Genomic DNA, 16,656 nt, shown 5'->3' with positions numbered 1-16,656 from the left:
TCCCCAGCCTCTCTGGCCAGAGCACTGCTTCCAGTCCTTGGGGCTAGAACTGATGGGGAAGACCCTCTTCAGAGCCTCCCTCACAGACCTCCTTCTCACCCCATCCCTTCCCCACCTCCATTCACCCCAGCTCAGGGCCAGTGCCCCATCCACAGGGAGGCTCCGACCCCCAACCCCTCAGCCACTTAGCCTCCTCTGTCACCCAGCCAGTCCTCTCAACGCCGTAGCTCCCCCGCCCCCCAATCCATCCTTCCTGCCTCCACCGCCCCTCCGATCGCTCCCCTCCCCCCGCCCGTCTCCGCCGCAGCCCCCCCCTACCTGGTTCTGGGGGGTCCAGGAGCTGGAGGGTGGGGATCAGAGCCCCGGGGCCGCCCCGTCTCCGGCGGGTGGCAGAGCCGGTGCCAGTGGTGTCGGCTGCCTCGCGCCTCTCTCTCGCTCCCCGCCGCGTCCGGGCCCGCCCCGCCGCGGTGCTGCTCCGAGGAGGATGCTCCGCGAGTCAGGGCGGCTGCTCCCGCCGCCGCATCCCTGCAACACCGACTGACGGCAGCATCAGCACCAGTGCCCGCCCCCCAGACGCGCGCATTGGACCATGCTGCGCTAACGGACGAGCGGCACAGCCAATGCAAAGGCACAGAAGCCGCCAGTCCCGCGGCTCCACAGGCCCACCTCCCTCCCCCGCGAAGGACCCAGGCGTCCCGGCCCCAGGGCTTCCTAGCTCTTCCACGCCTCTCGCGGTCCTTAGCCCTGGTGCCCGGGCTCCCAACCAGGCAAATTCCCAACCTAGCCCCAAGGCCTTTTCCGGGAACCCAGGCGCCCTAGCCTCTCGCCCATTGGGTTGGGCCCTTTGAGTCTCGCATCCGGGCCCGGGTGGCAGCGCCCAGGGCTGGGAGGAGCTGAAGGGCCCCGACTTGGGGCACCAAGGAAGCAGGAGCGGGTGCAGGGCCCAGGCCGCAGCGCCCTCTCCTGGCTACGCCCAAGTGAGGGCCCCGGCTTCCAAGGAGCCTAGGGAAGGCGGACCCCGCCCGCAGCTGCTGGGGGCTTTTTCCAGCCCCTAGAGGCTGGCCTCCGCCTTTCACCGCCCGAGCGCCCCCTGCTGACCCTAGAACTGAAGAGGGAGTGTCTTTGTGGGATAAGGACGGAGGCGGTGGGGGACGGATAGGCAGAGAGGGGGCAGGGTAGACCTAGGGACTTGGGGTTTCCCAGCCTTCCTCACGGGAATCCTAGAGTTTAAAGCCTGATTCCCAGCTCTGCCTGAAATCCTGGACTGGGATAGGAGTAGGTTTGGCGGCAGGGACAAGACTGCACATCGCCCAGACCTCCGAAGGGAAGCTGACAGCAGCCGCCTTCTCTGTTCTCCCAATCATGAGTTTCAGAGTTAGTGTGGTGCTGAGGTGAAGTTCCTCCCTGTGAGGGCATCTGCATCACTGTGTGTGTGTACTAGTGTGGGAGGAAGGGGACACCCCTTCACTCACTCAGCCAATGAAAGGTGGACCTGGCACCTAGTGTGTGTAACATAATGTTGGACACTGGGCTTCTGAATGAAGCAGTGTGTGTGTGTGTGTGTGTGTGTGTGTGTGTGTGTGAGAGAGAGAGAGAGAGAGAGAGAGAGACAGAGAGAGAGAGACAGAGAGAGAGACAGAGAGAGAGAGATAGAGAGATAGAAGACCATTCTGCCAGCTCCCTCCAGGACCCTGATTTCTGCTGCGGGGTCTGATCTGCCTGATTTCTGCTGCGGGGTCTGATCTGCACAGCCGTAGCAGATGGTAATTGGTGCTTCCTTAGCCAGAGGAACTTGCAAGAACACTCACATTCGACCACTAATGCATGCATGGGCCTGAAGGGCACACAACCATGCACACCTATCTATGTGCATACAGGCACTCCCAAAGAGACACATAGAGACAACTGCAGAAATGCCCACCATGGTAATACACCCACAGGAAGCACATGCTTGTTGAGGAACATACACAAACTCGTACATTCAGGTGCCTACACACTCAGGGCAAATGCATGCCCAGGGGAACAGGTGCACACAGAGGACCTGCCCACAGGGTCATCCTGCCCCCACTGAAGCACTTTGCAGAGTGGTCAACTACTAAGAAGAGGGGGGACACCCATCCACAGAGGTCTCTCTTCCTAACCTGTGAGGAGGTGAGAGGGGAACCCAGACTGCAGGGAGTGTTTCCTAGGGACCAAGACGAGAGATCTCTGAGCTAGATCCCAGACCTGGGGCTGACTCTGACCTTGGAGAGACCCTCAGGCTGGCCCCACCAAGGCGACTAAAGAAGCAAGAGAATGGGAACTGCTGAGTCAGGGCCTGTGGATATGAAATTGCCTCTCTGACCCCACAGCCCACTGCCCCACCCATCCCCCATGGCTCCTCTCCCTGCAGACTACACACACACACACACAGAAACTTGTCCAGCCAGGCACCAGGGCACAGATGGACAGACAGACAAGTGCAGTGACTTACAGACTATTTCTCAGGCCCTTATAGATGGGGGTGGGAAGGGGTCGGGGGAGTGCAGGGGCAGGAAATGTAAGAGTGAGCATTTGTCTCCTGTCCCCACCCCTAGCTCCCTGGACTACCTTTATCCATCAAGGGCAGGAAAGGTCACCTGGCAGCTGCTGTACCTCCCTTCCCCTCCCCCAGCTACAAGGATGTCTCCCCCCAAGGTCCAAGGTTCAGACTATTGGGTGGTGCGGTTGGGACCCACCACCTCAAGACACCCTCCCCAACAAGCCCCCACCCAATGTGGCCCTTCTCTGGTGCCAAGTCCGGTGGGGACACACGGTGGAGGGGAAATGCAGCAAATACAGCATGCGTGTCTGTACACACACGCACACACAATGTGAATCTCATACACCAGATTCACACGTGCAACCACGAAAAGACAGCCCCATGTCACACTCCCAGGTGGGGCAGCCCTGGGCACATTTATGCATACACACACACTGGGAAGAAGCCGGGCTGGGGCTGGGGGCAGCAGGGAGGGAAGCTGACCAGGCTGCAGGGATGGAGGCAGCACAGGAGGCAGGCAGCTCAGGGAGCGAGCTGCTCTTCACAACACAATCGCTGTCTGTTGTTATAGCAACTCAGCCCCCAAATCGTGAAACGGATATTACAGCCTCAAGAGGAGGAAGGGCTGGAGAGGCCTGAGGACAGGAAGGAGGGGCAGAGGTGGGGGGGGGTCCCAATGGAGGACAGGACTGGGGGGACCAACATGGGGCTGAAAAGTAACAGGGTGGGAGGAAACCCCAAATGAGGAGTAGGCCAGGGGGAATGGGATCTCAAAGAAGATGGGCATGAGGTCAGGGCGCCCTGAGGGAGGGGGTTGAGGCCATTGCCAGGTCCACAGATATTGTGCTTTGCAGGTAGGAGTCAGGGTGCTCAGGCCTCCACCCCGAGAACAACCCATAGCTGCTGTAGGACAGGCCCCAGCTTGGGGGCGCTGGGGAGGTGGCTTCCACTCCTGGGGCTGCTGTGTGGAGTCTCCTGACCCCAGGGACAGCCTTCCAGCTTCAGAACCTTTAAAAGACCCCATTCCCCCTCCTCACCCAGACCAGCCTTAGAAGTGGCTTCAGCCTTCCTCAGGTAGTGGTGACCCCCCCAAACGTCCATGCTGCAAACTCAGGAGGGAGGATCTGGGTTGGGAGAGGCCACAGGAGGCTGAAAGCAGGATCAATATGCATTTCCTCTGGAAGTCACTGTCCTTCCGGCTGGCAGCAGCACTAGGCCAGGAGGCTGGAAGCCCAGAGTGCAACTCCCACCCTGAGGCAGGAAAGCTGCCCAGGCCCCTGCCCCCCTTCCCCCACAGGCAGCACTCTGGGCTGCCCACTCTCTCCCATGATTCTCTGCAGTGAGCTCCCCATTGCTGGAAGTATTCAAGCAGGAGCTGAAAGGTCACCTGTCAAGCAAGGGAATTTTGGCTGTGGGCTGAAAGCTATGGTTACACAGGACCACTGGGCCCAGCAATTCTGGGTGCAAAGGTGTGCTAGTTTCAAGTTTTAGACACCCACGATTCTAGACTCGAGATTTCAGATCTTCTCTAAGACACTTATGTTCCAAGGTTTTCTGGTTCTAAGGTTCTTCTGTCCCCTAGGATTCTAGTCCCCACCAAGATCCCAGACACAGATTCCAGGTCTCCTAAGATTCTCTGACTACAAAGTTCTAGACCCCAGTCCCTGTGATTACAGCCCCTGCCCTGCCCCCTCGAGGATTCTAGGCTCTGATAGTCCAGGTTCATGACACGGGCCTTTTTATTCCATCTGGAAAATACAAATATTCACAAGAGTCTGTACAACCTTAGGGACACCAGCCCAGGCCCTGCCCTCAGATGCATGCCACCCTCACACCCCGCCCCCCAACCCCAGGCTCCCTGCTCTGGTCCAGATCTTTTCTCCAAGTCAGGCAAGAGTGCTTGATCCAATCACAGCTGGGAAAAGAAAAACAGAGGTGGTGAGATAGATCCACCCCTAAAAAGTAGGAGTCCTCCTGGCCTGGGTCATTTGGACAGAGCACCCCTTTCCCTGATCCCTCCACTCTCCCACCCCTCAGTGGGGAGGCTCTGGCACAGGCTGCGGGAGGACTCACCATCATTACAAGTGGATGTCAAATACGCCATCCTCCACCGTCTGCACCTCTTCCTCTCGGATCTCTGCATGGGGTGGGTGGCAGAACCAATTCCTGGGTCCCTGTGCCCTCAACAACCCTTCCCCGCCCCTCCCCCAACAAGAGGCATCCCGCCCCATCCTGGAAGCAGGCCCATCCACCAAAAATCAATTCATTGAATAACAAAACGGCCCAATTTTTGAGGCTCTTTTTCTAGGTTGTCATTTTGCCGCAGCTTTTTCGCAGCCACAGATTTGTCAGTGCAGTTTGCTTAAATGTCAATTTTGCGTGTGTTTCATATTTTAGACCCCAGCACTTCTGGAAGGCTCGATGCAAATGGTTTTATCTTTTCTATTTTTGAGAACTTCTGCTAATCCAAACGGTTGTGGTCAACTGCCTTAGACCCCAGTTTAACATAGTTGTTTAGACTGCTCTCAGCAAAATAATCATTTGAGGAATTGTCATTCGGCAAACTGACCTAAAACTACCGGAGATCCCAACAGGGCTGCTGGGAGATTTGGGGAGCAAGGAACTTTTCTCAGAGCAGCCTCCAGAACAGCCGAAAAGGAAAGCAAATGGCTCACATAACTCCCTCTCCAATCCATTGTCAATCCCCCTAACAAAATAAGAGTGTGACTGGAATCTTGAAGTCTCTTTCATTTTTACTTTTCTTTATGTATTAGAGTATCTCTCCTCCTCAGCCTCAGAGGGTCGAGGGCTCCCTGGTCACCTTCTGGCACCCTTACCTGTCCAACCCCTCTTAATCGCCCCACCAAAATAAGAGAATTACAAAATACGGAATGGTTTCCATCTGGACAAATTAAGACTTTGCCGCAATGACCCTGCTTCCCTTGCCCCCTTCCTCCACAGGCCAATACAGAATGAGATTCCCCCTTACCTGGAGGCCTGGAGCCTCGCCTGCCTGGGCGGGGCAGGGAGAAGCTGAAGGCTCGATGGTGGGTGTGTGTGGGTGAGGGTGAGGGTGCAGACCCCTCCAGACTCACACTCTGGGCCCTGCGCCGGCACTCAACTGACAGACGATCCTTGCACTGCTTGTGGCAGTTCACGCCACAGGCTGGAGGAGGCAGATGGGGAGCCCAGGCAGGGCCATTGGTCAGAACAGCCTCCATCCCATTCTCCAGGCCTGCCCCTCTCTCCAGGTTCTTTTGCTCCTGAGCAACTGCCCCACCAAAACAAGAGTCCTCTTCCAAAATGCTTCCTTCATCCTATTTGCCATTCTGTGCCCTCTCCAAAGCTCTTTGTTCCTGGGCAGCTGCCTTGCCAAAATAAAAGCCCTCTTAAAGGCTACCCCCTTCACATAATCATCATGCCTCTCTGGCTCCAAGGTACTTCACTCCTTTGCAATTACCCCACCAAAATAATTCCCACCCAGATAGTAACTCTTCCAAAAATACAGCCCAGTAGCCCTGCCTTTCCATCTCACCTCGGCATTTGAGGCCCTGCTTGTAGATGCCCAGGATCTGAAATAGAGGAGGGGGCCATGCTGGGTGGGGAGGGATTTAAAGGTGATGATTCCACTTCTTCCTTTCAAGGGCAGGGACTGGGACTGACCCTCTCTGGGGCCTCGGGGAGCCTCAGGGTTAGGTGCAGAACAGCAAGAGAGGCAGGTGGAATTAAGGACTGAGAAGGCTTTGGCAGGGGCGGGGCCAAAAGGGAGGGCAGGGCTGGGCAGGGCGTGGGCGGGGCTGGAGGGATGTGTCTTGGGCGGGGGCTCACCAGGGCCTTGCAGTGGCGGCAGGCAACCGGGCGCAGGGAGTTGCTCTCCTGGAAGTTGTGTACGAAGCCCATGCGGCCGCCCAGCATGGAGCTGGAGCGCAGGAAGTAGGAGACCATCTCCTCCCTGCTGATGCAGCCATCCCTGTCGGGGTAGGGGGAGCACCTAAGTTTGGGCCCTCCCCAGGACCACCCACCAACCAGCCTAACACATCCCACTGGAAAAAAGCCCTACCAAATAAAAGGTCCTCACCAAACTCCTGATTTTGGACCCCTGGTGCAGGGAAGAGAAAGAACACTAGACTTGGAGCCAGACAGATATAGTGGCTGCTACTCTTGTGTGGTCTTGGGCAAGTCACTTCCCCTAGGTTTCCTCCCCGGAAAAATAGAGTTATAATTCCTGCCTGCCCTGCCCACTTCACAGAGTTGGTGTGTAAACTAAAAGGGCTGTGATTATCTTTCCCTTGGGATTATCAGCCTCGGTTTCCCAAAGTGAGCTCTGCAGAACACCAGTTGGGAGCCCTGAGAATTAAGAAGATCTGATGACTTCTGAGGCCAGGTAAGATTGAGAAAAGCCCCACTCGCCTCACTCTTGCATAACGCTGCCAGAAAGACACCTGTAATCAGTGTTTGCCACGTTATCCAGGGCTTCCCACAGAACCCTTTTTTCACCTATTCCCATATCATAGGAAAAGAGTGAGCATGAGCTCTGGAGACAGACAGACCTCAGTTCAAATGCCGGTGCCACTACTTCCTGGCTGTCCTGGCTGTGTGACCTCAGGCTGGTTAATTTCCCTGTGCCTCAGCTCCCTCTTCTATAAGTGCGGATAATGACAATTCCTACGCCTCAGGCGGGGTTGTGAGGATTAAATGAGATATTACACAGGAAGCATTTACAACAGTGTCTGTGTAGTTAATAGGTCCTGGGCTGCAGAAAGCTATTTCTGTCAGGGCTGGTCCTTGCTGCAAATTCCCACCCAGTTTATCTTGGTCTCCATGATCTGATCCAGGTGATCCTTCAAATCAACAAGGCATGGGGACCACTGGCCAGTTAGGAAAAAATACAGCCTGGATTCTTACACCATACTGTGCATGACAACTAAATTCCCACGGAATTTAAAGCACCAATGGAAAAAACAAAAATTATTATTGAAGTATCTGAAAAGGTATAAGAGAATAATTTTGTAATCTTGAGGGGGTAAGGGACTTTGTACACATAACACAAATCCAAGAAGCCATAAAGGAAAAGACTGACATATTGAGCACACAAATTTTTTTAAAAATTTTATATGGGAAAAGACAACATAAATGACAAACTGGGAGAAAATATTTGCAAACATGTTCAACAGCAAAGGGTTAATATCCATTAACAGAGATTCTAAAAATCAATGAGAAGAAGACCAACAAACCCAGTGGAATAATGGACAAAGACTATGAACAGGCAATTAACAGAAGAAATATAAGCAGCCAATAAACATATGAAAAGATATCCTACCCTACAGTATTAAAGAAATGCGAATTTAACCAAGACACCATTTGCCAATTAGGCTGGCAAAATTGTAACGCTTATTATAGCATCCATTGTTGGCAAGGAAGTTGGGAAATGGGCACTTGTTTGCTGCTGATGGGGATACAGCAAGCTGGCACACCCTTGCCTGAGGTCACTTGGGCAGTCTCTCTCCTAATTTAGAATATGCCTATCTTTTGATCCAATTATCCCACTTCTAGGAATTTCTCCTACAGAAACAGTGGCCTGGGTGCATGGCTACAAAGATGTTCACAGCAGCCTGGTATATATTAATAGCGAAAAATTGGGAACAGTCCACACGTCCATCAGCAGGAGAATGGTGAGGTAAATGGCCCAGCCACACCATGGAATATCCTGCAGCTGGTCTACAGAATGAGGTAGTTCTGCATAAATCGGCATGCACAGATGTTTATGATAAAGGTTTAAGTGAAAAACAAAAGCAAAAAAAGCAAGGTGTGCAGTTCCACCAAGACAGTGACAAAAAAAAAAACAAAAAACCTGAAAACCCTGTTGCTATAAATACCTGGTTAAAATATATCAATAATTGCTTTCAATGCATGGGGGAGTTTGCAAGAAAGAAATGGAAACCCCCAACTTCCAAAAACAAAGAGGGAGCCTCAAGCTGAGGCAGCAAGTTGGGGCCGGACACTGCAGCTGTCCCGGGAGGGGTTGCTGATCTCCCTCCTGGTGATCCAGGTGCTGGGTTTTGATACCCAACCAGGGACCAGGCACAAGGCCTGGGGCCTGCAGGTGCTGGAGGGGAGTTAAGGCTGGAACGCCTGCATGAAGCTGGGGCCTCAAAGGTCTCTGAGGGCTGCATCTTCATTGAAAGTGTGGCCTGGAAAAACAATCCCCCCCACCAACCCAAGGAGATAACATGGAACTCTGTGTCAACTCTGGGTGGAGAAACAAAACGACTAGAACAAACACCAAGGGCAGAGCTAAATTTATACTATAATCCTGTTTGTTCACGACACAGATGCAGACAAACAAAATCTATATTAAATTTGCACATACATGAAAAAAAAAAAAGACTGGAAGGATACACATACTGCCAAACCAGGAATATTGCTAATGGTGTCCCTAATGCTAATAACCTCTACCAATGAGAAAGGAGGAAGGGAAATTTCCACTTCCTGCTTTATACACCTTGTTCACTACAAATCTCTTTTACTACCTGGATTTTTTTTTTTTAAACCATGGATTTTTGCAATATGGAAAAAAGCCCAGATTTTTCAAATATGGGTTAACATTAAAAAATAAGTCACCCTGAGATGGACTGCAAATTTTGATTAGAATTTTGTCTGCTCAGCAAGACAGGGGTATGAACATGGCTGCACATTTAACCTACTTCAGAGAACCAGCTGTTTGTCCAAATTGTCAGCTTGTGAATTGTCAATAAGCAAGTGGTGCTGCTAATTGCAGGCCTTTCTTATCTACTCATTAAAACAGGCTGCCCAGGAGTTCAACTTGCCCACACTTTATGCCAGCTGTGAACTCCACAAATAAAATGGCATTTGTGTAGCAACAGTCCCCAGGCCACAGTCTTTGTAAGATGCAGGTGGAGTTCCCATCTGTCTGAATGAGCGAGGTAACCCTGTGCCAGCCGGCAGCCTGCCCCCCACCAAATAGGAGCCCCTCCCCACATTGGTGGCTTCCTCTGCTGAGATCATTTGGTCCAGTGACCTGACCTTGCACAGGAAGAAACTGAAACCCAAGGGGAAGTGAGCCTGCCTTTCCTCTCCCCCAGCCCCCAGGCCTCCTCACTGGTTCTGGTCGAGGTCCCCAAAGGCGCTGAGGTAAGGGAAGTTCCCGCGGATGATCTGGAACTCTTCCTGTGAGATGTGGCCATCCCCATCGACGTCAAAGTTCCGGAACACAGACTGGGGGACACAGAGGTACACGTAGGGGCAGGAGAATAAAAGGACCATCAGGCCCATCCTGTCCATCCTCCCAGTCCATGTTACGAGGGGTGTCTCAGATGTGGGCGGATGTCCATCTCCCCCACCACCTCCCTTTTCCATACCCCTACCCCAAACCCACCCATGCCTTCTGGAGACTGAGTGCTGGCCCTTGAACATGGCACTGGTCATGGCTCCCAAGGTGGTGCCTTGGCAAAACCGGCCTTGATTGACCACTAAAGACCTGTCCCCTACCCCTCAGGCTCCAGGGCTGGCCACCATAGAATCTCACCTCCACCATTTTCTCGATGTGTTCCACCATGAGTGCCTGATCCAGCTTTGGTTTGGCAGCTGAGGTCCACTCCTCCAGCACTGGGGCCCGGGGAGGTGGGGTGCAGCTTGTGGGGCTGGATGGCTGTGGGAATGGTCAGGCCTGAGTGAGGGCCAGAGGTGAGGGGGCCGAGGGCCCAGGGGAGCAGAGAGGGGAAGCCCTGGGGATAAGGGAGCCTGCACAGCAAGTAGCGGCTAAGAGTTCCTCCTGCCCTCACATCCTGGGCTTCTCAGGTGGGGCCGGGGTCGGGGAAGAAGAGAATGGGCAGGGCGGGGAGGCAGGGTTCCCTCCCTCACCGAGGACTTGGAGCGGGGCTCTCTCTGCAGGGACAGCTGGTAGAGTTCATCTTCCGTCTGGTATTGATCCAGAGACACCTGCGAGACACAGGTCCGATCACACCCACTGGCCCCTACTGCTCTCAGGAGCCGACTGCCCCAGAGCCCAAGGTCACAATGTCCACCTGGAGACCACAGTTCAGCCCCGAGTCCAGTCCAGAAGCTAGACTCAGGACATCGGCCGGCTTAGGACACACCCCGGCAACCCCGCACCAGCCCAGCACAGACCAGAACCCAAGCTTGGCCTTAAACCTTGAGCACAATGCACGGCCAAGATTTCAGCCAAGAATCTAGGTCAGAACACAGCCGGGAGCTCTGAAATTCACCCCCAACCCAGACCCCAACCCAGCATCCAGAATCCAGCTCAGGCTGCAATCCTGATCCCAGTCCAGAGCCTAGAAACAGCAAAGAATTCACTCCAAACCCAAAACCTAAGCCCCAGCCCAATGTCTAGAACCTAGTCCAGATCTAGACCACCATGCAACTCTGACCCTAGACCTCAAAACCTAGTCCAAAGCAAGCCCAGAACCTCAGAACTCATGACCATGTTCAAAAGCCACCCTTACACCCAGAATCCAGAGCATGGCCCCAAACCTTGAACACAACCCACAGCTAGGAACTCAACCCAGGGCCCAGACCCAGCCTCAAGCCCACCACAGCCCCATCTGGAACCTAGAACCCATCCCAGAGTTCGTTCTAAACTCTGGAGCCCAGGCTGGATCCCAGTCCCTTGACCAGAACCGAGAACCCAAGGCCAAGCCCACAGCCTTGTGTAAACCCAGAACAAGGTGTGGTTGTCCACCGTGGTGCCTGGCCCCTCACCGTGAGCAGGCTCAGCAGGTCAGGGTTGGCCTGCACTGGTGGCCGAAGGCTGGTCACCATGGCCAGCTCCTCCAGGATGCTGAAAAGCTGCTTCATCTTGGCCCCATTAAGTCGGGTCCGGGCAGGGTCCAGCCAGTCAGGTAATGCCAGCTGCAGGGCCACCAGGTCCTTGAGGTGCACACCCAGGATGGGGAAGCGGAAGCCCACACAGGCTGCCAACCGGCGCCGGTAGTTGCCATAGTTGCCAGTGGCCGTCACTAATTCTGTCAGGCCTTCCCAGAGCTGGGGGGCAAAGGGCAGAAGGTCACACACACACACACACACACACACACACACACACACACACACACACACACACACAACCATCCTCCCCCCTCAGTCTCGAAAATGTGGAAGAGGATGAGTTTCAGAGCCAGGGATGGGTGAAAGGTCAAAATCCTTTCTCACTGTCTCCNACAGGCTGCCAACCGGCGCCGGTAGTTGCCATAGTTGCCAGTGGCCGTCACTAATTCTGTCAGGCCTTCCCAGAGCTGGGGGGCAAAGGGCAGAAACACACACACACACACACACACACACACACACACACACACACACACACACACTGGCTCAACCATCCTCCCCCCTCAGTCTCGAAAATGTGGAAGAGGATGAGTTTCAGAGCCAGGGATGGGTGAAAGGTCAAAATCCTTTCTCACTGTCTCCCAACACTGGCTCCCTTAGCCCCTGGGGGTCAGAGTTCATAGGTCATTGAGTTCAAGGGAACACCCACTGCCAAATACCACACTTCTACACCAGACCTGGGCACAGATTATCATCAACATTTAACAGGAGAAGAAACTGAGGCTCAGGGAGGCAAAGCAGCACAGGACAATGATCTAGAAAAATGTTCTTAGGTGTGTCATTCCTAACAGCCCAAACTGGAAGTCCCAAATGTTCATAAGTACAACAGATACATAAATTGGAGTGGGCTTACAATAATATATTATATGGTAATGGAAATGAACAGTTCTCCACATAACAGAATGTAAGAATGAAAGAAGATATGAAGTAACAGATACAACATGATTCCGTTCCTAGAAAGTTCAAACACAAGCAACAAGAAACCCATTGTTGTGAGATGCGTGCATAGGTGGTAAAGCTATAAAGAAAAGCAAGGTCATCATTGTTACAAAAGTCATGACATTGGTTACCTCTGATGGGAAGGGAGTTATGCTCTAAGGTTCTGGGAGCTTCAGGGGCTGCCAATGTTCTATTTCTTGACCTGGGTGGTGGTTACACAGGCGTTTTCTTTATAACTTTTCTTTAAACTTGTACACATGTTTTATATACTTTTCTATATGTATTTCTCCCATATGTTAAACAAAATAAAAGGAGGAAAAAAGCACAAGCTTTGGAGTCAGGCAGACCTGTGAGCCCCCCACTCTGCCACTTTTGTGTGTAACCTGGGAAAAGCATTTAATCCCGTCGAGCCTCAGTTTCCTCATCTGTCAAACAAGGGCAGGAGTGCCCAGCGCTCACTGCTGAGAGTTTCCAGGGAGGCCAACCCTAGAAAGGCTGGCTCCGAGTCTTAATAAGGCTGCTCCCCGGAATCCCAGTCCCAGGCACCTTGACAGTCTCAGGGCTAACGTGGCTGTGGGTCTCCTTGAGGCGGGAGATAGAGCTGTGGCTCAGGCCCCCGACCACTGCCATCAGCGTGTTGAAGTTCTGCAGCTGCAGCAGCTTCTGGGGGACAAAGGGAGAGGGGGGAGGCGGGGGTTATTGACTGGGCACAGAACTTGGCCCAGCCTTTCTGGAGAGGAGGCAGTTGGTCCATGAAAAGCGGGGACTTGGCCAGACTGGCAGTTGGGGTCAGGGGAGGGGCAGGTACCTCCGCCACGTGGACGAAGTGTGTGATGACCAGGGCCCGCTGTGGGGCAGTGGGTTTGCTGAGAATCATAAGCTGCACCCACTGCGACACACTGTTGAAGAGGGAGATGAATCGCTCCAGGACAGGGTTGTCCACGGTGCAGCCGTGAGTCACAAAACTGTGATAATCCTGGAACTGGGGGCGAGAGTGAAGTCAGCCCCCTGTGGGTCCCCCTCCTCCCCATGGCCACTCCTCACCCTCCAGCTGCCCTTTGGTGGTTACACTAAAACCACCCACCTACCCCAGGGACCCTGCCCCTCCTAGGACCTCCTCCCAAACCCACACTCTACCCCTGACCAAAGGCCTTGGCCCGCACCAGGATCTTGCAGAATGAGCGATACTCCAGGTAGGTGAGATGCTCCGCCAGCTCCATAGGTTCCAGGTGGTCGAACAACAGGGACATCTTACGCTTTTTCTGTCCCATGGGGTTCCGCTGGGTCACCTGCCGTTTCCACTTGTATGTGGGGCTGGGGGAGCAGAGGCAGTAAGCCCTTTGCTGGAGATGCCCCACACTCACACAGACACACCACTCAAGCTGACTGAGGACCTCCGCAATGTCCCCAGTCCCAGAACTCCTGCAGTCTCCCCCTCATCATGTACTCCACACATGATTATGGAAGACGTACTCTGTACCAGGCACTGCGCTAGGGACTGGGGGTACAGAGATGAGCAAGACAGGGTTCCTGCCCCCGAGGAGCTCACAGGCTACTGAGGGAGACAGACACAGAAACAAACACCAAACAGTGTGGCGTGTGTACAGGTCTTTGCACAAAGTGCCACGGGGGAACAGAGTAGGGAACAAATTCTGCCTTGGAAGGGCCAAGGACCTCAGAGCCCAGACACTCCACACCTGAGCTGAGTGTGATAACACAGAGAGGCAAGGGGAACAATATGAGCACAGCATCGTGGTGGGAAAGGACACAGGGCTGGAAAATGGTAAGTGGACCTGTGTAGCTGCAAGGTGAGGTGCATGGGATGGGCACTGGGCTGTGGAAGATGAGGCAGGCATGCCAAGCTGGCCCAAGACTATGAGAGGCCTTAATTCCCAGCTGAGGCATTTTGAAGATGACAGAGAACCACAGAAGGTTTTTAAGCAAGAGTGACATGACCCTCACTCATTCAATTCAACAAACATTTATTAAGTGCAGACAGTGTAGGGTGCTGAGTGCCCTCCCCGCGCCACCCCCCCCCAGCTCCCCCCACGCACACGCTCTCAATGTCGATGAGGCTGCTGTGCCTGCGGTTCCCTTCTTGGTCCAGCAGAGCCTTCAGCTCCTTGATCTGCTCAGCGAGCTCATCGTTCAAGTCAAACTCGGCTGGGAATGCCGAGATCCAGTACCTGGAGGGGGTTGGGAGTCACCCAAGGCAGCCCTTCCCCCACCATCCCTTGGTGTTGTAGTTCCCCATAATAGGGGGAAAGAGCCTCAAACTTCGGTTCCCTGTCTCCTAGCTCTGTCCTTCCCCTCCCCCATTAGGCAAATCAGGAAACCCAGGAAGGGGCTGGCCTGTGACAGCACACCCACCATGGACAGAGCCTGGGGCAAAGCCACCTGACCAACTCCCAGAACCAGGTCTTTCCACTCCTTCAGGCCAGTGTGAAGCCTGAGAAGGGGGAAGAGGAGGGAGGAGACAGCGCTCCAGGAGGAAGACTCACCTGACCAGGTGGCATGTTTTCACCTGCAGCGAACTGGAGTTGTCCTTCCGAGATTGTTGGTAGGTGAAGGACAGTTAAGGAAAACCAAGATGCAGCCTAATTCTAAAAAGTGAGGCAGGGGATGGGGCCTGGTTCTAGGAGAAATGCTGGGGGCAGGGTCTAGGGCAAGGGTGGAGCCAAAGCTCTGGAAAGGGGCTAAAGGAAGCGGGTGAGGGGTGACCTTTGGGAGGGTGTGTGAGTGAGAAGGGGGCTAGGTTCTGGGGGTGGCTGAGAGCAGGCGGGCCTTGGTTCTGGGAGGGAGGCAAGAGGCGGGCTGAGGTGGGAGTAGGGACAGATCATAGACCCTAGGGAGGGAGAAGGCAAGGCCTAGGTTAGGGAGGGGGGGGGGCGGAGGGAGGCGAGGCTGAGCCTCGAGGGGAGGAAAAGGGTGGAGCCTAGGGCAGAGGGGCTCACGCTCTAGGAGTGAAGCCCATTCTCGGCCTGGGCTGGGCAGTGGGGCTCACCCTGGAACTAGGACTGCAGGGCCCCTGGCAAAGCTCGCGAAGGATATATGTGGAGCAGTTTCGCCGCCAGCTGAGAGGAAGGGATGTACCAGGGGTGCATCATAAGGAACATACGCACCAGCTGCGGGTCCCGCACCTTCCCCGAGTCATCTAACTCCGAGGGGTCAAAGACAAGTCGGTTGACCCTTCGTCCTGCAGCCTGGTCCCGAAACCCTACCATGCTGCCCGCCGGGTATCTGGCCCCCGCCCACTTGCTTTCCCTGGACTCCCAAGCCAGGAGGTGGATTAGAAAGAAGAGGTAGAGTGGGAGAGAAATAAGGCAGGATGGGAGGAACTGGAAGAGGGGACCGACCGCCTGAGTCGGGCCCATCCTCGAGAGGGGAACCAGCTGGGGCGGAAGGAGCCTGGGTTCCCCGGGGTCAAGAATCCAGAGGTCATTTCCTGAGTGCCTGGGGGAAGGGGCACCCCTTCACCAGATAAGCTGCACCACATCAGCCGGAAACAGCTCCCAGGCCGGAGATAGAGAGTTCCTCCGGATTCCCCGGGGGAACAGATAATGCTCCTCCGGTGTCAGAGTTTGGGGACCCCATCCCTGCCTTCAACGCCAACATACCAGGCGAAGAGAAACGTTTTATCTGAAGCACGGGGGATCTCTCTATGATGAAGAGGAGGCTTTCGCTAAAGAGGATGCAAGATGCGGAGCTGGGTGGGTCCAGACCTGCGGCCTGCCCTGGGGGGCGGGGACCCGGGTTCAGGCTCCGGGCTGGGCTCAGGCTGGGTACTCCCATACCACTCACCGAAGGCTTCGATGCAGCCGCGGAGCAGCTCCTCCACTGTACAGCCCTTGTCCAGGTCTAGGGTGCCTGCCATAGCTGCCGGCGCGGGTAGGCTGGGCCAAACTGCACTCGGGGAGACACCCACGAGGCTCTGACCGGACCCCTGTCCCTGGAGAGGCAGAGTAGGAGTCTGCGGAGGCGCTGGCCGGGGGAGCGGCCGACGGGCTGGAACCGGGCGGGGGGGGAGTCGTCGACCTCGGCCACTCCCGGGGTTAAACGGTCTGGACCGGGATGGTGCAACCCACCAATTGGGAAACCGACTGGCCGAGAGGCTTCCGGCCCACCCTCGGAGTCGCGGGAGGGCCCGAGGGACTCCCCGGGGATGAGGACGAGTCAGGACTCCGGGGGCTAGTTGGTGCCTCAGCCACCCGTAGACCCTCTTCTCCTCGAGCCCTCTTCGCAGAGGCACCTGCGGCACTCAGCAGTTCGGCTCGCCGCCCCTCCTGCTTTCCCCCTTCACAGCCTCCCTTCCCCCGCAGGGTTATTTTGGGAAC

At 54.9% G+C, this 16,656-nt stretch overlaps 2 protein-coding genes across 28 annotated transcripts in view; both read right to left on the bottom strand.

Moving 5' to 3' along the window:
* Window positions 1-560, bottom strand: part of NRXN2 (neurexin 2) — a 104,043-nt gene extending 103,483 nt beyond the window's left edge. For 17 of the 27 annotated variants that reach the window (XM_019645371.1, XM_019645373.1, XM_019645379.1 and 14 more), the window contains exon 1: window positions 319-547. The gene's annotated coding sequence lies outside the window, so the exon portion shown is untranslated. Of the gene's footprint in view, window positions 1-318 lie in introns of all 27 variants that reach the window. The other 10 variants (XM_019645394.1, XM_019645395.1, XM_019645392.1 and 7 more) reach the window with 7 other exon arrangements.
* A 3,695-nt stretch (window positions 561-4,255) lies between these two features.
* Window positions 4,256-16,234, bottom strand: RASGRP2 (RAS guanyl releasing protein 2). Its single transcript, XM_019645608.1, has 16 exons — window positions 16,124-16,234; window positions 15,374-15,476; window positions 14,824-14,886; window positions 14,377-14,508; window positions 13,486-13,636; window positions 13,131-13,304; window positions 12,869-12,985; window positions 11,264-11,545; window positions 10,403-10,480; window positions 10,068-10,190; window positions 9,642-9,757; window positions 6,350-6,491; window positions 6,057-6,093; window positions 5,511-5,687; window positions 4,595-4,658; window positions 4,256-4,436 (listed from the first exon to the last, which is right to left on the bottom strand). Exons 1-15 carry the CDS (start codon window positions 16,194-16,196, stop codon window positions 4,600-4,602), a joined length of 1,827 nt encoding a protein of 608 aa, XP_019501153.1. The 5' UTR covers window positions 16,197-16,234; the 3' UTR covers window positions 4,256-4,436; window positions 4,595-4,599.
* Between the last annotated feature and the right edge of the window lie 422 nt (window positions 16,235-16,656).

This window comes from Hipposideros armiger, unplaced genomic scaffold (assembly GCF_001890085.2).
Source record: "Hipposideros armiger isolate ML-2016 unplaced genomic scaffold, ASM189008v1 scaffold_93, whole genome shotgun sequence".
Classification (NCBI taxonomy): Eukaryota; Metazoa; Chordata; class Mammalia; order Chiroptera; family Hipposideridae; genus Hipposideros; species Hipposideros armiger.
The sequence above is the reverse complement of the archived record's forward strand: the minus strand, read 5'-3'. Positions and strand labels throughout refer to the sequence as shown.

What these genes read in the sequence shown, in the direction of transcription:
- RASGRP2 (XM_019645608.1), bottom strand. Translation starts at nt 16,196, where the DNA reads ATGGCAGGCACCCTAGACCTGGACAAGGGCTGTACAGTGGAGGAGCTG. An exon ending in ACCTGCTGAGCCTGCTCACG is followed by an intron (nt 10,481 to 11,263) that starts GTGAGGGGCCAG and finishes TGTGTCTCGCAG; the next exon opens with GTGTCTCTGGATCAATACCA. An exon ending in GCCGCCACTGCAAGGCCCTG is followed by an intron (nt 6,094 to 6,349) that starts GTGAGCCCCCGC and finishes CCTCTATTTCAG; the next exon opens with ATCCTGGGCATCTACAAGCA.